This window comes from Lotus japonicus, chromosome 6, assembly GCF_012489685.1.
Source record: "Lotus japonicus ecotype B-129 chromosome 6, LjGifu_v1.2".
Lineage (NCBI taxonomy): Eukaryota > Viridiplantae > Streptophyta > Magnoliopsida > Fabales > Fabaceae > Lotus > Lotus japonicus.
In genome coordinates, this window is record NC_080046.1 from 61,250,526 (window position 1) to 61,269,687 (window position 19,162).

At 36.6% G+C, this 19,162-nt stretch overlaps 2 protein-coding genes across 3 annotated transcripts; both read right to left on the minus strand.

Moving 5' to 3' along the window:
* Positions 1 to 262: 262 nt before the first annotated feature.
* LOC130726572 (starch synthase 3, chloroplastic/amyloplastic-like) lies at positions 263 to 13,128 on the minus strand. Its single transcript, XM_057577867.1, has 16 exons — positions 12,586 to 13,128; positions 12,306 to 12,360; positions 10,943 to 12,202; positions 10,103 to 10,317; positions 8,704 to 8,974; positions 7,391 to 7,566; positions 6,445 to 6,552; positions 5,942 to 6,051; positions 5,347 to 5,452; positions 4,643 to 4,813; positions 3,449 to 3,577; positions 2,711 to 2,893; positions 2,023 to 2,154; positions 1,811 to 1,922; positions 1,510 to 1,633; positions 263 to 745 (listed from the first exon to the last, which is right to left on the minus strand). Exons 1-16 carry the CDS (start codon positions 12,712 to 12,714, stop codon positions 610 to 612), a joined length of 3,417 nt encoding a protein of 1,138 aa, XP_057433850.1. The 5' UTR covers positions 12,715 to 13,128; the 3' UTR covers positions 263 to 609.
* A 4,402-nt stretch (positions 13,129 to 17,530) lies between these two features.
* On the minus strand, positions 17,531 to 19,085 carry LOC130721930 (ATP synthase gamma chain 1, chloroplastic). Of its 2 annotated transcripts, none has more exons than XM_057572517.1 (2): positions 17,759 to 19,085; positions 17,531 to 17,672 (listed from the first exon to the last, which is right to left on the minus strand). In XM_057572517.1, the coding sequence occupies exon 1, from the start codon at positions 18,942 to 18,944 to the stop codon at positions 17,820 to 17,822; it is 1,125 nt and encodes a 374-aa protein (XP_057428500.1). In that variant the 5' UTR covers positions 18,945 to 19,085; the 3' UTR covers positions 17,531 to 17,672; positions 17,759 to 17,819. The 2 variants fall into 2 exon arrangements, with proteins under 2 accessions (XP_057428500.1, XP_057428499.1); XM_057572516.1 differs by having other exon boundaries at positions 17,755 to 19,085.
* Between the last annotated feature and the right edge of the window lie 77 nt (positions 19,086 to 19,162).

Consider the following 19,162-nt stretch of genomic DNA (forward strand, 5'->3'; position numbering starts at 1 on the left):
ATTGTGCAAACAGCTAGGGTCTAAGTCAAATATCAAAACATAATAATCGAACCAGAATATTGGAACATAAACCATCAGCCTGTAGATAAATGATGATTGCAGCAACCATAACTCATCATTTTTTCCCTTTTGTTTTCTCTCAAAAGGAACATATATTAAAGGATGATTGATCCAATAACTAAAGATGAAAACCAAATTATGAAGGTAACGAAGTTACTTACTATCTATTGTTGTCTTTAAATGCAAAAAATACAATCATACATTGTTTAAAATAGAAAATTACTATTAAGAGTGGTTGTGACTTTTAGCGCCAGACAACAGCACCTGTGATACAAAAGAACTTGCATATCTATAATGCGATGCATTTCATAAATTCAGCTATTTAAAACATGATCTCTCAGCACATTCCAAAACTAAGTAAACCTTAACTGCATTATTGCGTGCCAACAAAATAATGAACCATTTGAGGCTCGTCTCTACAAATTGATGTCACCTTGCACTTATTTACCGCTATATGCAACTAACTACTCTTAAGACTAAAGCTTACCACTAATGCTGTACAAAGGGGATGAATCTTAATTTACATCTCACTTCCTGTCCATTGAAATTTCATAGCAACTTGCGTGCTGCATGGTAAAGCTCCAAATAGTCAAGAGCAGGCCGGTTCCAAGACCAGTCTTGCTCCATCACCCTCTTGCATAAACTGTTAAACCAATCACGGCCATCATACCACGCAGATATTGCCCTGAAAGAGTCCATAAAATTAATTTTGCAATTAGAAACACAGATGCTCATGTGTGCATGTATGTTTGTATAAACATTGCGAGCAAAAGATGCAAAAAAGCACAATGCTTCTGGTTTCCTCTGCCCATGCCATAGCCATTTCCAACCGTTCTTTCCGCATGAAAATTCCAATGCAAGAAATCCAGCGTTTGAAGAATCATGTATTCGAAATATAAAAATTTGGGGGGCAAAGAAAATCCTATCTTTTACTGACCATAGTGATGAGTGACAATATTGACTGTAACATTGATACAGAGATGGAACATCTAACTGATAAATGTGCTAATGATGGATATGATGACATCAATCATATATATGCAACAGATTTAAGGTGATGCCACTACTAACCCTAAAGGAGTGTGGAAGGATGTTTAGCCAACTAGCCAAGCTTCGAGGCTTTAAAATCGACCATAGACCACTCATAAACATGGTTTAATTTTTTATTATCTATGCTTATTGTTACATTTATCCTATACTACCTTTTCACCCAGCTAATCTCTCCGGTATGGCCTAGGTTCAAAAGTGGATGCCCCTTCCTATGGTATTTTTTCTCAACATGAATTTCAAATTTTAATTCCAAATCATATGTTTAAGAGACTCGAATCTCTTCCATTCAGACCAACATATGTTAGTACTATTATATACTATTTCCTTGGAGTTGCGTTGTTGGCAAATTGGAGTTTTCATGATATAACCACCCTGCTCATCATATGACACATAACTCACCTATTGAGTGCATAATCAACACCTCCAGCATCAGCCCCATCAAAACTAAATCCATTTGGCTCAAGACCTTGCGCTTGTGCTCTATCCCTATCATTATCAACATCAAATACTGTATCGTAAAGTCCTGCAAAATCATATCAAGATGAAAGTCAGCTGAACCAAAACAAATATAATGAACAAAGGAAATTTATAAGACAAAAAAGTATATCGGTTGGTGGTCAATGTATTATTCAGGGCCGGAAAGTCACAGAGATCATTTGAATGAATTATATTGTTGACGAACAATAAAGCATGTGCAAACCTCCAGTTTTTCGAACAACAGGTATTGAACCGTATCTCATTGCAACAAGTTGAGTAAGTCCACATGGCTCAAAGATTGAAGGAACTAAAATGAAATCAGCACCAGCATATATCTAGAACAGTAAAATTTAAATGAATCAGTAGTTCCCCATTATGTTGTACTTGCACAGATAGTAGGTAAAATGTTAACAAAGATTGAATTCCATAAATTACCAAGTGTGAAAGAGGCTCATCATATGCGAGGCAAAATCTAGCCTGACCATTATGAGAGGAGTGCAACTGATTGGCCAAATTCACAAAATCATTTTGGATACGGGGATCTGGAGCCGAACCAAGTAATACAACCTGTATTCAGATCTCTTCACAGTCAATACTTAAGTCATCTACTTCAATGCAACATTTATAAATATTTTCAAAATTGAGTAAGAGAATCAAATAACAAATTAACATGCTTTACTTTGACTTCTACCCTTGGCTTATAATAAATAACACAGGCACCAACTTGAAACAAAATTTCCCTATCAGAGGTAGAGGAAGACTAGGATTTTATACATCTTGTACAGTTACTTATATTAAACCACTTAACCTGAAACTGTTCATGGGAGGCCAAAAACTGGCTGCTTATCTCTATCAAAAGGGTGAAGAGGATTAAGCTCATAAATGAAAACAACTTAGACACTTAGTATAATACCACATCAGTTGTCAAATAACCAATTAGGTAAAAGCTTAAACTATGAACTATTAAATATAACCACAAGAATGATTTTAAAATCATAACAAAAACAAAAGTTGAACTGTTAACAATTTGTTCTACTAGCATCCATATACTAAGGAACAATCTGCTATTAAAACTATTGCATTGTTGGTGCAAACTTAAATGTAAAATAGAAAAGAGGAAGACCTGTCCACCACGTTCTAGTGTACGCCAAATGGCATGTTTGATGAGATGGATCCCTTTCTGATGAGTTAATCGAGTAATAACTCCTACCAAAGGAAGGTCTGCAGTTTCTAAACCAAGCTTTTGTTGCAAGGCTTCCTTGGCAGCTCTTTTTCCTTCAACAACATTTTCTGATGTGTAAGGTACCTGGAACATTGTGATATTGGAGCTAGTCATAACTGAACCAGTAGAAAAAAAACTACGATTACAGTTATAGAGGGTAGAGTACTGCTACTGACTAATTGCAATCATTACAGAACTCAAACTGCATACATGTATCCAACATTTTTAATAATTAGTAGTTTAAGTTTTTATATGTTAACTAGGATGGAACAATGTGTACAGTTGTACACTGTTGACTAAAACACGATATGTTCTTCGTATTGATGATTGATTCCAAACATTCACAAAGCTACAGAATAAAGACGATGTAAGTATCTTCACTGTAATCAGTTGCATTATTTTAGGGGCATAGATAAGAACTGATATAGGACGGAGCCTGTCAATACAGTATCTTATCCGGTGGAGGTAAAAAGTGAAAATAAAATCAGTTTGTCAGTAATTCTCCAAACTGAATTGCCTAATTTTAGCTAGTAGACATCGGTTATCAAGCAGTCACAATGTTGAGACTTAACTTATGTAACTTTATACCACATAGATATGTAAGAAAAGACAGAAAGATCTGGGCATATGCTAACTTACAGGAATGAAGTTATCATTATCCGGGTCCCATATATCTGGGTCAATTCCATTTATTATACCATGGAATTTGTGATGATTGGAAGCAACTGCAGGATTCCCAGCAACCTCCCTTGCATAAGTGGGGGAGACCTGCCAAACATAAATGAGAAGAATCCTTATTCCATAATAGAAATTTAGGTTATGATAAAGATGCAAAAATCACAATATCTTCCTTTCAAATAACTGATTCAGTTGAACATCCGAAACTCTATCAGGGGTCACAATTCTATAACATTATATTATGAAGGGGAATATTCGTTTGACATTAGATTTTAAGCATACAGATGAAGTTTAAGCTCCACTCAAATTCTTAAGAAACGCTACAAAGGAGTTTGGCCCCGACTGCTCCAGAGTATTGATGAATTAGCCAGTGATTCATACCAGCCTCCCATTGTGAATCATACCAGTGGTCATTTCTCCTATCTCACTAATTAACCCCGCCATGATGAATTATCCATGGTGATGACTGATGATGGACACCATCCTCAATTTTCACTCCACCTTTTTATTATTTTTTTGGATATCCAAAAAATTAATGTGGTTTAGTGGTTCCAAATATTTTTCTTTGTGGATTTGGAGATGTTTTAGTTACTAACGTTTGTAATTGCTTGCCAGAAAATTTCCATCAGTGAACATTCAAGTGAGTCTCTTAGGAACCCAAGAAAGAGACATGGGAATTGCTAGAAAGAATAAATAAGAAAAGAACAATTTCAATGAAATTGAACTAAAGATTAAAACAAAAAATAACCATAAAAATAGAGAGAAAATCAATGGAAATGCCTAATCTATCAACATATCTAGTAGACAAACCCCATTAAAAAGGGCATGTACTATACAAAAAAGTATTACTAATGTCATGAACCATTCATCCTGAAAACATAAGCTTTTAGGTAAAGAGAACTGAATAATTTTATGCTATACTTCTAAAATGCCCCTCACACAAGAGTCATTTGGGCTTGAAGCATCGATAATGTCTCGCCCCCATCATCTACCTTGTGTTGAAATTCAACATTTTATTAGAATAAACTGAGGGTAGTAAAAATCGAACTCTAGACCACTTGTGTGCTTTCATCTAACAACTTAGGTTTTTGGAATAGTTAGTTAATGATAACTAAAATAACAGATCGAATAATTTAGATCATAACCAACACTTACAGTTGTAGCCTTGTCTGCACATGCCAACGCTTTTGCAATGAAGTTGGCTCCAAATTCAAGGTTATGAATTGTGAAGACAACTCGAGCCTTACTAAGACCATACTCTGTATAACTATCTTTAAATAGCCATGCAACGGGAGCACTTGACCAATCATGGCAGTGGATGATATCCTGATCATTGGTAAGAGCCAATTACAATACATTCTTAGAGAGAACAACTAAATTAAAATGTTTTTCTATTCCAAAAAGGTGTGATAATATACATTGTTAAACCTGAAGGCTGCATGCAAATTTAGGTAAACGCAACAATCTGATAGGGAATACTCAAGTACGAAAGCTGAGCACTTGGAAAGGTGGTTTCTACTTGCATATTTAGACTGATATACGTTTCTCATGGAATGTTGGTGGTTGTTATATGTACAGGGTGTTAGGTCTCATATGAATGAAAATACGCATGTATCTACAATAGTCATTACTGTTCCAACTTTGTACTGCTCACTCAAATAAAAATTGCGTAAATATTGTGCTTTTGGGTCTAGTGGGATGGCAGAAAACATTGAGTTATCATCCAAAGAAGAGACAGTTTAAGTTCCATTCTTATGTCAGGAAAATAAATGTTTCTCGAAAATCATAAAATCAGCAGCTTTATATACAAAAATAGAATCAAATAAACAGCTTAATCACAGTCAAATTATATGTCTTACAGGATGAAATCCATATTGGTGTAGAAATTCAAGAGCGGCATGACAAAAGAATCCAAATCTCTCTGCATCATTCGCACGACCATATACACAGCCAACCCAAAAGAATCTGTAGGAAGAATATTGATCTGTAAAGCATAGTTCAATTTATGAAGCATTTAAAGTTTTTCAGGTTAGCTTAACGGAAATGGCAATGTTCATAAAGAGTAAAAATGCATCCCCCTCCCTAAAAGAAAATTTAAAAGAAAAAGAAAAAAGAGCATTGATGACATTGTTGTGAACTTTGTGGAGAATCTGAAAAAGTTGTACTTGCCATTTGTACAAATATTTATCCTGAATATCGATACCTAAATAGAAATTTTTTTGTACTACAGCTACAAGATCATGGAACTTATAAACTTCACCCAACTCGAGCCCAGAAATATTTCGGCCTCACGTTTGGTACCAAGTCTTCCTAAAATTCATTAAAAGCCTAACCAGTACCTAGAAAGTAGATGTGAAAAAATGATTTTTTACAAAATAAAGTATGAAGCTTAGCCACAAGAAGCACTTCATTGTTATGTTAGTGAAAAGGACAATAAAGAACCAAAGTCTTTACCCATTTTGAGGCTCCAAAAAGTACACAGAGAGGCCTTCAACATTTCCATGCCATACTTTTATTTCAGTCCCGCCCCAGAAATAGTTTTTATGAAATTGAAAATCCTTTACCTGCATTAGAAGCCATATAATTAGCAACTAATAAAAAAAACTAACTGAAACAAGTACGACATATGCAATTTTCCAACAAAATGATCAGGGAAGTGTTCAACAATAGCCTTTTTTATCTTGCCACTGATGCAGATGCTCAACAAGCCATTCACTTTCATGAAGATGCCATCAAACAATATTTGATTCCCTCATCCCCTTGATTGTCACCAAGTTTCGTATTGAAGTTCATACATATCACTCTCAATAATAATTACAACATCATGCTGTACTCAATAGGGGGTTAGGAACAGACAATAAAAGTCCGTGAATTAAGGAATAGACCTTACATATGCAATGCAGAATATGAGATGTAACAGAAGTACCATAGAAACCAAAAAGAAAATAGAAACTTACATTGCTAAGGTTCAAACAATCATACTTTGGAAGAATGATATCCACGTTGTGATTTAAATCCTGAACAGCCCGGGATAGACTAGTAACAACATCACCAAGGCCTCCAACCTGCCAAAAGTGAACACAATTAGAAACAGAAGAACATGTTAAAATAACTCAAAATTATCTTCTGCATAACAAATTAACAATTAAAAACCTTTTTGTGGACAAAATAATGGCAATAACAACTGATGAGCCGAAACATTTATCCTTCAGAAGCAGCCTAGCTAAATCAGGATGCAATTTGATTGTCTATGTTTAAATATTTAAATATATTAATGTAGCAGGACTCTCTCTCTACAAAAATTATTTTCTCAAAAACTTAATATTTTATGATCTCCAGCAAAATAAATATTCCTGTGGAGTACCTCAAAAATCAATTTCATAAACTTCCTGGTCATATTTGTTACTCTTTAATTTTGGTCTTTTTTCCTACCTATCATTTAATTTTGGTCCTTTTCTTGCACTCCTGGTTTGAGTTATATAGGAAAACGAAGGAAGATTGGGAAGAACAGAGGAATGTTATGTTAATGTATACCCCCCACCCCTTAAAAAAATTCAGCTTATTAAAATTTGCATTCTGTTCACTCAAGAAACTTTTCTAACATTTGACATATTGAAGGAAGGTTGAATGCTAATATCCTTCAAAGTGCAGAAGTTCAGATATCATCAAAGGTTGAAACTTGAAATTATTTTTTATCCCTTCTCTTTTCCTCCATCAAAATGAAAATGCTGATTTACAGCCCTACCAAATCTCAAATTCCACTTTTTAACACAGCACTGCACAAACAGTAAAATCTCTTCACAGTAAATTCCTAAAACATGCCAGCCTTGGCAATAAAAGAAGCCTGCGAAGAGACATGTAGATGAAATTGAGATAAGATACAATACAAGGAATATAGCTTACCTTTGCAATCGGGGCCATCTCAACAGCAATATGGATGATATGCAAAGGTGGTTCCTTTACAATACCTCCAAAAACTGGTATGTGATAATCCATTCCAAATTTGTTGTCAAAAACTCCACCACTTTCAGTCTCAGAGAATACAAAGTCCATCATGTATGCATCCAGTGGAACCTTAACTGCAGAAACACAAAATCTTCAGGACCAAAGTCCAAATGTCTTTTTTTCCTGGAGAAAACAAAGTAGCTACGTTCTGTATGAAGTTGAACTATGCCAAATTTATAAAGTACATCCATCTTAAAAAGCTATTTCTAACGATATAAGATCTGTGAAGATGGAATCTGAATACAATCATAAATGATACAGAGCACAAACTCCATGCAGCTTTCTTCATAATGTTGGTGACAATAAACACTCAGCATTATCAAAGACCAGCCGAGAGGCTTAGGACACAGAGAGTAATGGTACGTGAAAAACATTTTAAAGATGCCATTATTCACTAAGACTTCTAATCATAATATTTATCTCTAGATCTATGCATGGGCAACATGAAAACATTTTTGAACTCTCAGAATTTCGGTTAAGCCTAATTCTACCCCAAAACCTAGCTTAGGGGTGAGGATTGTTCTACTCTACATAAGAACTATTTTGGTTATATCTCTAGTCAATGTGAGACTTCTCATTACACACCCCTCACACCCAAGACTGGGCATCTAGAATGTGGAATTTGCAGGGATGAACATTTGCGGGTGGCTCATGTCATATATGTATGCTCTCCAATAAACAGATCTAGGATAGACTGATCCCATCTTAGAATTTGGGATAGTGCTTACTTTACCCCAAAAGCTAGCTCATGGATGAAGATTGCTCTACCCTATAAAAGGACTATTTTGGTCATATCTCTCGTCAATGTGGGACTTCTCAATATGAACAAATCTACATGTAATTGGGAGGTTCTGACACTTGTTGTTGCCTTTTTTCTCCTTGAGTGTTATTTAAATAGCATTATCCACACACAGAATACAAATTGGTAGGGTAGCACAACAATTCATTCAATAGAAAGACCATTAATATGGTAACATAATAGCGCATCATATATGGTGATAACATCAAAAGTGCTAACATAATATATTTGGAGGACAGAGCATATTTCAGAAATAAGTCAATAACACTCTTTAAACAAATCTTAATAGAATAAAAAATAAAAGTTAAGCAACCAAAGAGACATTAAAATCCTTAATGTTGCTAATTGCAAGAATTCTGTGGTCTAATGACTTTAATCATCTATGAAATGTAAAACTGAACGAGAGACTCACCAGAGGCTTTGACATGAGTGCCATTATCTGCAGGCAACATTCTCTGAGGTGGCAATGGGCCAATGCGATGAGACCAACGATTAAATGAGCATCTAAACCAAACCTCAGGTTTTCCATTTAGATTTGTGTTGGAGGGATTGTAAAATACTGTCACTATGCTCCCTGCTTGAACATCAAGAGGCTCGGTAAAGACAATATGCTTTTGAGACAGCAAAAATGTTTTCAAAGTTTTTTCCTTTGTTTCAGCTTTCATCTTTGCTGTTTTTGCAGCCTGTCACCAGAATAGGATTAAATCAACAATATTGCATTAGTAGCTATGTTAATCATTTTCTTCCAAAAAGAAAGACCTGAGTGAGTAGAGCAGGATTTAGGCAAACAGTTTAAGGGATCAATCTGAAACCCTGCTCTGAACAAAAGAATTTCAACTATAGACCTGACTAAAGAAAAAAGGTGAACTTATCCTCCACACATTGTGATTGCACCATTAGAGTAAGCCCTCGAGTCAGTGTTATTTCTCAGAAGTTATGACATGATTTCTTAAAACTATCACATCATTGATCCATGTCATTAAGATTTCAACAAAGTTTAACATTGGTTGTCAACATGCAACATCACATTAGTCCTCCAAAAATATTTGTTATCGAATTAGTTCCTTCAAGATCTAAAACATTACCACATTATTCTTCCAAAAATTTGTTCACCAGATTAGTCCGTAAGAAATTTAATTCATCACCAAATCCCTCCTCCCATACAACCAAATTAGTCCTTCTGATTCACCACTTGAGTCCTTCATAAGGACATATATGGTAACATTTTAGATCTTTAACAGACTAATTTGGTGAGAAAAAATCGCAAAACTAATATGGTAACATTTTACACTTTTGAGGGACTAACTTAGTGACCAGTTTTTTAAGGACAGATGTAGTGATGTGTTAGGATGTAAGAGATGGGAAAATTAGTTCGGGGATTTTATAGTAGTTAGGAGCTGTTAAAGCAGTTAGTTAGTAGTAGGAGGGGATTGGGTAAATAAATAGGGGAAACGAAATTATAGAGATTTTGCACGACTGATAGTTTGAGAGAGAAAGGAAAGATCCTTCGAAGGCGGAATGGATCCCTTAGGGATAATTCCATTCTCCATTTTCTTTCAGTTTTAAATAATAAATGTCTATTCTTTTAATCCTTTTTTTCGAATTTTCATTTTCCTTATTGTAACTTTCAAGGACCAACTTCAGGGCTTACTCTTTTAAAAAACACAATGTCTGTCTTTCTGTGTATATTTACATGAAGGGGCATAAGAAAGATTGATAGATTACTGAAAAGATTATCGTTATGATTGACAAGTATCTTAGGTAGCGCCTCAATATTGCCATTTAGGAAGTCATCTCAAGCAAGAACAAACCTTTGCACGTATTGTTTCCTCTCTTAACTTCCTATCCTCCTGAAGTTTTCTGTATATCAGCTGCTCTTCCTCAGCCCAATACTGTTCATCAAGTGCAGCTATAGGGACAATAGCATGGAAATCTTGTAACTGGTTGTTATCATACACAACTGCATTTTGAGGTGGACCATCGGCAAACACCCAATCCAGGACAAGAGCTCGGTCGGGTACAACAACTGCATGATGAAAAAAAAATTGTATACTTCAAATTAATCATAAAAAATTGCATCCCTCATCTGGATTAGCTGACAATCGAACAGCCACTGATTAGAACTGCTTGAAGAGTTGTTGAGGTGATTTTACACCCTATTCTAGAAGTAAACATCATACTAGAAATGCCGGCCAAACAAATGTAGTGGTAGGAATCCAAAGCAATGAGGTAGAATTTAGAAATGGTCATGTAACTTTTAAAGTTCAAACTTCTAATAATATTTTTTAATACAATAATGGGCATAAACACAAATATCCCAGCTCCTTAGCTGAAACCTTTTCATGTTTAAATTAAATGATGGACATGGCAGATCTATAGAATCAATTCACTTCAATTCTGATTCTTCTTATGGATAAAAAAGCTACTTCAGAACCATGTATCAGCATCTATCTGTGAAAACATACCATTCACGTATTGCATTGCCATCATTTTAAGTTAAAGAGATGTCAAACTCCACCTCTGTACATGTACCTCATAGCACACATTTTGTCTATTCATTCACTTATTTATTTTAAATTTCAGTGAAAGATCAATTTTCAAGGAAATGAACTAAAATCAAAGATGAGGAGGAGATATATAAACAAACATACCATCTGCATACCACCAATCACCACCTTTTAAGACAGATTTCACAAGCCTTTCAACAATTGACAATCCATCCTTCCAATTATTATGCCCACCATGAATCCATATTTCCTTAGCTTGTGCAAGAGGACCAGAGCCTCCGTTATAATATAACCTAACCAAGTCCTTCCCTTTGAATTCAGTAGGTTCAATACACCAAACATTATCAATGGATTTTACAACCTTTTTCACATGTGGCAGCAATGTTTCTCGCCTTGTTTCTACCTCCACTCTTGCCTGTGACCTGTCCGCTTCTTCCGCAGCTTTCTCTGCTTCTATTCGCCTTTGCTCTTCAGCCTGTCTTTCTCTTTCAGCTTGCTCCTTAGCAAGTTTTTCTAATTCTTTGCGTTTCTCCTCAAGCAAGAAATCGTCAAATGCTAATGCATCCATTCCACCCTCAACAGATATGCAAAAGTCCTTGCCATCATTGTTATCATAGACATCTTGTCCATTGAAGAACACAAAGTCTAGTTTGTAGGCTTCTTTGTGAACATGTACTTCGCAAAACCACCAATCACCCTTGAGATGCGTTCTATTCATCCTTATTGTAAAAGATTTCCACCTCCAATCATTAAATGCCCCCATGATCAGAATATCTGGTTCATCACTTAGGGTTGAAAGACTCTTATTAAGATACACTTCTATGTCTTGACCAGGTTTAACCACTGGAGGATACACAAACATCTTGGTACCTTGTGAAAGATTTTCTTCCGCAATCCTCTCTATTTCCTGCCTCCTCAAATTTTGTTCCAGCTCTAACCTCAACAGCCGAGAAGCTTCCTCACTTATTCTATCATCACTAGCAGTGCTTGTTTCCTCACTTTTTTCCTGAACATTTTCATCAATTTCTGCATAGTCCAATGTCCTTTCCTCTGAATCATTAACAATCCCAACATCTCCATTGTAAGAAATCCCCTCCCGTGATTTGAGAACAATAACATCCTCATCAACAGTAGAAACATCTCCAGTTTCCTCACCTCGGTTGCTCTTAACCCCATGGTTATCATCATCAATATTCACATTCACATCGAGTGTTTGTTTATTACCATCCCCGGGAATCTCACTAACGGTTGGAGTTAACGAATCTCCCTTCTTGACACTAGCTTTCTTTTTACTGGTGTTCTTGCTACTTGCTCTAACAGGTAATTTTGGGGCAAAACCCTTGGGAGCAGAATCCTTAGGCCTTGCAATTGACACCTTCTTCTGCTGTCTCCTCCTAGAAAAATCTACCAAAACATAAAAACTAAATAATAAATTCCTAAATTCATAGCAGCAATCACCTCATGATTCCAACACAACAAACATAAAAAGAAAAATGAAAAAATAAACCTGCACTACTAGCCTTGACGCAGAAACCACCCCAACCTGCCTTGCACCCTGAACTCTGAAACCCAAAAATAAAAAATAAAAAGAAATTTACAGTTCCATCATATTAATCCAAGCTTAAACTCAACGGGTCGGTGCCCGTCTCGTTAAAAGTGATTGTTTGAACCCGAATCATCCAAAGTTCAAACCTTTAAGAGCCGAGAGCAACAAAGTACACCAAAAAATCCCAGCAAAAATGTTTAAAATTAAAAAAAAATAAAAATTATCGAAGCAGATAAATTACTTGGTAGCTAGTTGAAGCTGTTACTGGATGACGAAGGAAGAACCCAGAAAACGGCGGGAGCTTCAAACAACCGCCGCCTCTGTCAGGGAACGTGGTTTTAAGGTTTAATGGCAAAGATGACATCTCCATACTTAGCTGCTAATCACTGTGCTGGTTTCTATATTAGCATTTGATGATTGAAATCATCACTTGTTCATCTTTGTTCTTCACTCACTTGTTTCTTCAATGGTGGGTGAGTGAGTGAGTGATCCAATTAAGCTCTGCTTCTGAATCTGTGTGCCAACCAAAAATCATAAAATAATACTACTGCATAAAACAACAAACGTTATTATCGGCGGTGCCAATCTGTTTGAAGAGTTTGAAATGAATTGAACCATCCAAGTCTGAGCCACATGTGTATATTGAATTTGATGCACTTTCTCTTTCTCTTTCTGAGTCAAGTTTATTACAACAGCTTCATCCATTCTGTAAACGACAACACATCCAACGCTCCTAGATTACTAGTGTTTTGAGTGGTTATTGTAAGATTGAATCTATGTCCAATTTTCTTGTCGTCATGTACTCATGTATTAGCTGCAATGCAACTCTTTCATTTTATATCATTTCCCTCTCAATTTTTTCTCTATTTTCTTGCATTTAGGGTTCACTCATAAGTCATAAGTGAATTTTCTATTTTATTTCATTCATCTCCTTGGAGAAGGAAAAAAAAAAGCAAAATTTTTAGTAGGTTAATAATAAAAAATGATTTTGTTGAGAGAGATGGGTACTATTGAGGGTATATTCTAGGGAATGAAATTGATGTTGAAGAGAAAGTACAAAAGTTAGCATATCAATTATAACATGAAAAGAGCATTCCTTTTTTTTTTTTTTTGGTTTAAAAGCATTTCTTGCCCCTGATGTATCATGTTTGTGCAAAAGACACCCCCCATCTATTTTTGTCTATGTTTGTACCCTCAATGATACTGAAAAGTGTAACGGGTACCCCTCCGTCACTCTGACGTTAAAAAATTAACGGAAGGGGCTGATGTGGATTTTTTTTATTTCTTGGAAATGCCACGTGGAAATTACGTTTTAAATTAGGAAAAAATTGTGAGGGAGATTCGAACTCAAGCCTCAAAAGTGGCAAAACCAGAACCTAACCATGTGAGCTACATAGAGACTTGTAATATTTATCAACACAATTTTATTTATACCATTTATTTCTTCACAAAATTCTTCTCCTTCCCCTTTCACACTACTATCTCTCCTCCCCCATTACATTTAACAACCAAATTACCGAAGCAAAATGAAGCAACCCAGCAAAGCAAAAAGGGTGAGAGAAAGTGGTTCAAATACTACAGAAGGAACCATGTGATAGCTAGCTATAAGGAAATTCATCAAAAGAACAAAAGAATGATTAGGTACAGCGTATGAACTTTTCAGATTAAATTGATGCATAGCCAAATGATGCTCGGAACCACCCGTTGCAATTTTTCACCTCTTCATCTGTCCAGTAATCCCCATCAATCAAGGAGAGACGCCTCTTCAATTCATCCTTTATCCTAAATCTGGGCAGGGATCAAAATCCATACCCTTTATGTTAAATTTGGGCATAGAGATCAAAATAACCAATTTCAACCCCCTAGTGGCCAATTTGAAGCTCATGGTAAGAAAATATCTTCAAATTCAACACAGGAACAAACCCATCTTCCTCCAACACCCTTCTTCTTCAACCTCCTCCTCTTACCAACACCAACAACGTCATCACCACCGCACTCAAAACCACAACAACAAAAGCCAAAACCTTATGACTCGATCCATTCCGCACAAACCATCCCTTTCATCCAGATCTGCGAAACCCTCACTTTGATCACACGTTCCTTAACGCCGATAGCCTACAGAATAGACACCGGAACCCCACCCATCACCATCGACAAGCTCGAAACCCGCGACGCAGTCGCAGAGCCTCGACATCTCGCATAGCCTTGACACCTCAACCCCCTGGCTGATCCGTTTCGAATCCGGACATGGCGGCGGAGCGGGGCTTGGCGTCGACGGCGTAGGGTTTGCCAATGACGTTGTGTCCACTTCTCCAAGTCTTCTTAATCCTACCAAGGTTTTGTTTCAGAAAGCTTCACATACGGTGTTTAGATTTCGTTTTTGACCTTCAAATTCTAATCGCAACTGCTGAAACCCCATTTTTTTATCCCATCAATTTTGGTGATTTTTAGAAGAATTTTGTGAAGAAATAAATGGTATAAATAAAATTGTGTTGATAAATATTACAAGTCTCTATGTAGCTCACATGGTTAGGTTCTGGTTTTGCCACTTTTGAGGCTTGGGTTCGAATCTCCCTCACAATTTTTTCCTAATTTAAAACGTAATTTCCACGTGGCATTTCTAAAAAAAAAAAATCCACATCAGCCCCTTCCGTTAATTTTTTAACGTCAAAGTGACGGAGGGGTACCCGTTACACTTTTCAGTATCATTGAGGGTACAAACATAGACAAAAATAGATGGGGGGTGTCTTTTGCACAAACATGATACATCAGGGGCAAGAAATGCTTTTAAGCCTTTTTTTTTTTATTTTTGATTCTTTTGCAAATTAAAATTACAAACATTATAACTACTATGGACATTTTTGTTTCATTCCTAAAAAGTGGTTATTTCATTTAAAAGTTTTTTTTTCTCGTTTAGTATGTTTTATTCCATGTGTTATCTAAATCACTCATAATCCTAATAATAATATTTAAGATAAGTACCTTAAAGTTTTCATGATTTATTTTATTTCTTATAAATAATTCTATAGTTACTCACTATGTTATATTTTTTGTCCCCAAATGATAGCTCAAGTGATAAGAGTTATGGGACATATGAGTTATGGTGGGGATGTTCAATGATCAATCTCTGAAGAGGGCAATTTATCTTTGGCTTAATTGCAACTTTAGTCCCTGACGTTTACCAATTCCATAATTTTAGTCCCCCACTTAATTTAATTATACGGATGGTCCCTGACTTTGCCGCTCGTCTGCAATGTTGGTCATGTCGTTTATTTTTTAACGAAGGAGGCTTACGTCGATGTCCAATTGGAGAGAGAAAGAAGGACTGAAGTGAGGGGGAAGCACGTGAGTTGCACGTGAGACATCTTCTACCCTCTTCCTTCTTAAAAAACAGAGCACTGTGAGGAAGATGTTTCGAAGCTTGAGATTGAGCGAAAAGGAAAGAGATAAAGAACGAACGAGTCCCTAGAGGCGAGGTAGAAGGTTGAATCAGTTGCTGGTCTATTTCTCTCTCCAATTCAATTTTCACATCAGCTAAGTGACCATCCACGTAAACCTCCTCCATTAACAAACAAATGGTAGGACCAACGTTGCATATTGCCAGCAAAGTCAGGGACCATCTGTGTAATTAAATTAGGTGGGGAACTAAAATCATGGAATTGGTGAACGTCAGGGACCAAAGTTGCAATTAAGCCTTTATCTTTTTGATTTACCAAAAAAAACTATGTTATATTTATAATAAATAGAATTGACAAAAGATTTTAAAATACTTTTTCATTTTTTTTTAAATCATTTATGTACATTTTTAATTGGCGCACTTAAATGAGTACGTGGTGACAATATAGTATTGAATACACAATTATTGGTGTGGAGGTTTGTGCCAAATTCTTCATTTGAATCATAAATTAATTTATGAAGTTTTAATTATGGTCACGGACGGATTCTGAACTTGCAATAAAAGAAGAAGACATGCAGGTGAAGCAAGTGAAGTCCGTTTCCCTCATTATATGCTTTCTGCGTCAAAAAGTTAGTTGGTAAACTCAATTTTCTCTCGAGAGTTAGGGATTTCATTGGAAGAACATACATTGGACTGAATTCTTAGCAAGCTCTAGCGCATGCATATGTATTATCAACAAGAATCCTTCTACTCTCATCTTCCTTGCCTTCGTCCACGTCCACATCATCTTTAACTTTTTTTTTTCCTTCATTTTTCTTCAAAGAAGCTTAGACTTCGAGGACATGCTCCAAAAACTCGGCATGTCTCATTTTGAACATTTCTTCATATGTATGAGTATGAAGAATGAAGTGAACTCACCAATTGATCTACCGTCAATGTGCCTAAATTCTTCGACTCTTCAATTATGTGGTTAACAAAGCGAAGAATCTTCTCTACGACACTAATATCTTCCACCTTTTCTTCATAGGGTTTGATTTTGTTCACAACCACCATCATTCTACCGCTAAAATCCGAAATAGACTCAGACTCGCTTATACGCAAGGATGCAAACTCTTCACATTGAGTTTGTAGACGCACTTTCTTCACTTAAGACCTCATTGTAGACGCACTTTCAGGTTTGATTAACAACCTTTGCAGTTAATTAGACAACCATTAACAACCTTTGCAGTATAATGGTTAGCAACCTCGGAGTGTGATTAACAACCATTAACAACTTTCAAGTTTGATTAACAACCTTTCTTCACTAACTTCACCTAATTGACAGACGGCCAAACAATTAACAACCTTTGCAAATAATTAGACAACCATTGCAATTAGGCTTGGTCACACTACATGTTATTCAAACAACTCATTTGCTTTCTCATTGCTCTTGTAGATTTTGAGATTTTCTCTCTAATTTTGTGAGGACATTCTCAACATCTCGCTCGGATCCTGGAAGATCAGTTTTGCTAGTAACCCATTTATATAGAATATTTTCTATTACTTACTACCTATAGGCTATATCTTACATGTAAGATGATTAATCTTTGATTATTGTTTTCGTCATACATCAATGCATGCTTAGTTCATGTTTATGATGATATGTGTCAGTTTCCCTGGTTGTTCATGTATTTACAGAAGTATCTAACACAAAACACCACATTGCAATGGAACATTTTGTGATTCATAAGAACTGAAACACCACTTTAGAAGCACAATCATTAACTATTTCTATGGCACAAGTGAGAACAAATCAACAGAGCTAACACTCTGAATCACTATATTGATCAATTATTACATATATATAATTTAGAAGAGAGAAAAAGGAGAGAACAAAAACAGAGTCCGTTTAGATTGAATTGCAGTTTTCCTCGCGCACAAAGTTTGCACATCTGGAAAAGATTGTGAAAATTACACAACAGTCTTAAACAAACACAGTAGAATGTAAAGTATTCATCATTATAACAACAATACCTACAAAGAAATCCAAGCATGGATCATGAGACAGAGAGAAGAAGAGTGTTCTGTTCTGTTCTGTTCTATTCAAGAGCATTAGCACCAGCAACAATTTCCAGAATTTCTCCTGTGATCTTCGCCTGACGCTGCCTGTTATACACAGTTGACAAGCTCTTCTTCAAGTCACTAGCATTATCACTCGCATTACTCATCGCGCTCATTCGCGCAGCAAGCTCACTCGCCAGTGACTCCTGCAACGCCCTCAACACTTGACTGTTCAAATACAGAGGAAGCAGAGCATCAAGGATCTGAACAGGGTCCTGCTCAAACTGCAAAATCGGTGAGAAATCTGCAGTTTTAGTCCTAATGGTATCTCTCTCCACAGTCAACTTCCCTTCCTTGGTTGTCAACCTGAACAACTCATCCTCAGCAGCATCCACACAGTTCCCATTGATGTCACAGATTTCTCCCTTCGGTGACAGAGGAAGCAGAGTATGAATCACAGGGTCTGATTTCACCAACGACACAAACTTTGTGTACAAGAGCTCAACCTTATCAACCTCCTCACTCACAAACAGTGAGAAAACATCATCTGCAATAGCTTGAGCCTCTTTGGCAGTGGGAAGCGTGCCACCTTCAAGAAATCTATCAACTGGAATGTAAGGTCTACGAATGAAGTAAGAGTTACCCTTTTTGCCGACACTGATGATGGTGTACTCGAGACCAAGTTCCTTCAACTCTTTGATTCTGGCCTCCGCTTTCTTCAAGATGAAGTTGTTGAATCCACCGCAGAGTCCACGATCTCCTGTGCAGACGACCAGGGCAACCTTCTTCACAGGTCTGATCTTGGTGAGAGGGACGTCGACATCTTCAGTTTGGAGCTGCTCGTTGATGCTGTAGAGGACTTCAACGAGGGTCTCTGAGAAGGGTCTTCCATTGACAACAGCTTCTTGAGCTCTTCTGACTTTTGCAGCAGCCACAAGCTTCATTGCCTCTGTGATTTTCTGGGTGTTCTTCACGGATTCTATACGGGTTCTGAGCTCTCTGAGGCCACACTGAACAGGGGAAACAGAGATGCGTGAAGGGGGTGAGTTTTGTGAAGGGAGCTGAAAAGGGTTGAGGTGGATAGAACGGAAGGAGAGGTTAGAGGCATCAGATAGAGAAGAAGGCTTGGAAGACACCAACATGGTGAGGTTGGAGCAAGACATTGTTGTTGTTGGTGTTGCAATGGAGTTTTGGTTGCTTAATTTTGAGGTGGTTTTTTGATTGGGAAGGTCTTATCTTGTTCTCATGTCAGTGTGTTGTGTTGGGTTGGGATTCTCTAATCAATCTCTATTGCCATGGAAGTAGCAAGTGGAAATGAGTGGAGGGAATGAGAGGAAGTGGATGAGGTTTTGGGATAACGATTTTGACCGTTGGTGGAGAG

Bases quoted from the DNA above. Each gene is read 5' to 3' on its own strand.
- LOC130726572 (XM_057577867.1), bottom strand. From the start codon at position 12,714: ATGGAGATGTCATCTTTGCCATTAAACCTTAAAACCACGTTCCCTGAC. The intron at 5,453-5,941 runs GTAAAGACTTTG...TTCTTCCTACAG, and splicing joins TTTTTGGAGCCTCAAAATGG to ATTCTTTTGGGTTGGCTGTG. The intron at 1,923-2,022 runs GTAATTTATGGA...TTACTGTTCTAG, and splicing joins ATGAGCCTCTTTCACACTTG to ATATATGCTGGTGCTGATTT.
- LOC130721930 (XM_057572517.1), bottom strand. From the start codon at position 18,944: ATGTCTTGCTCCAACCTCACCATGTTGGTGTCTTCCAAGCCTTCTTCT.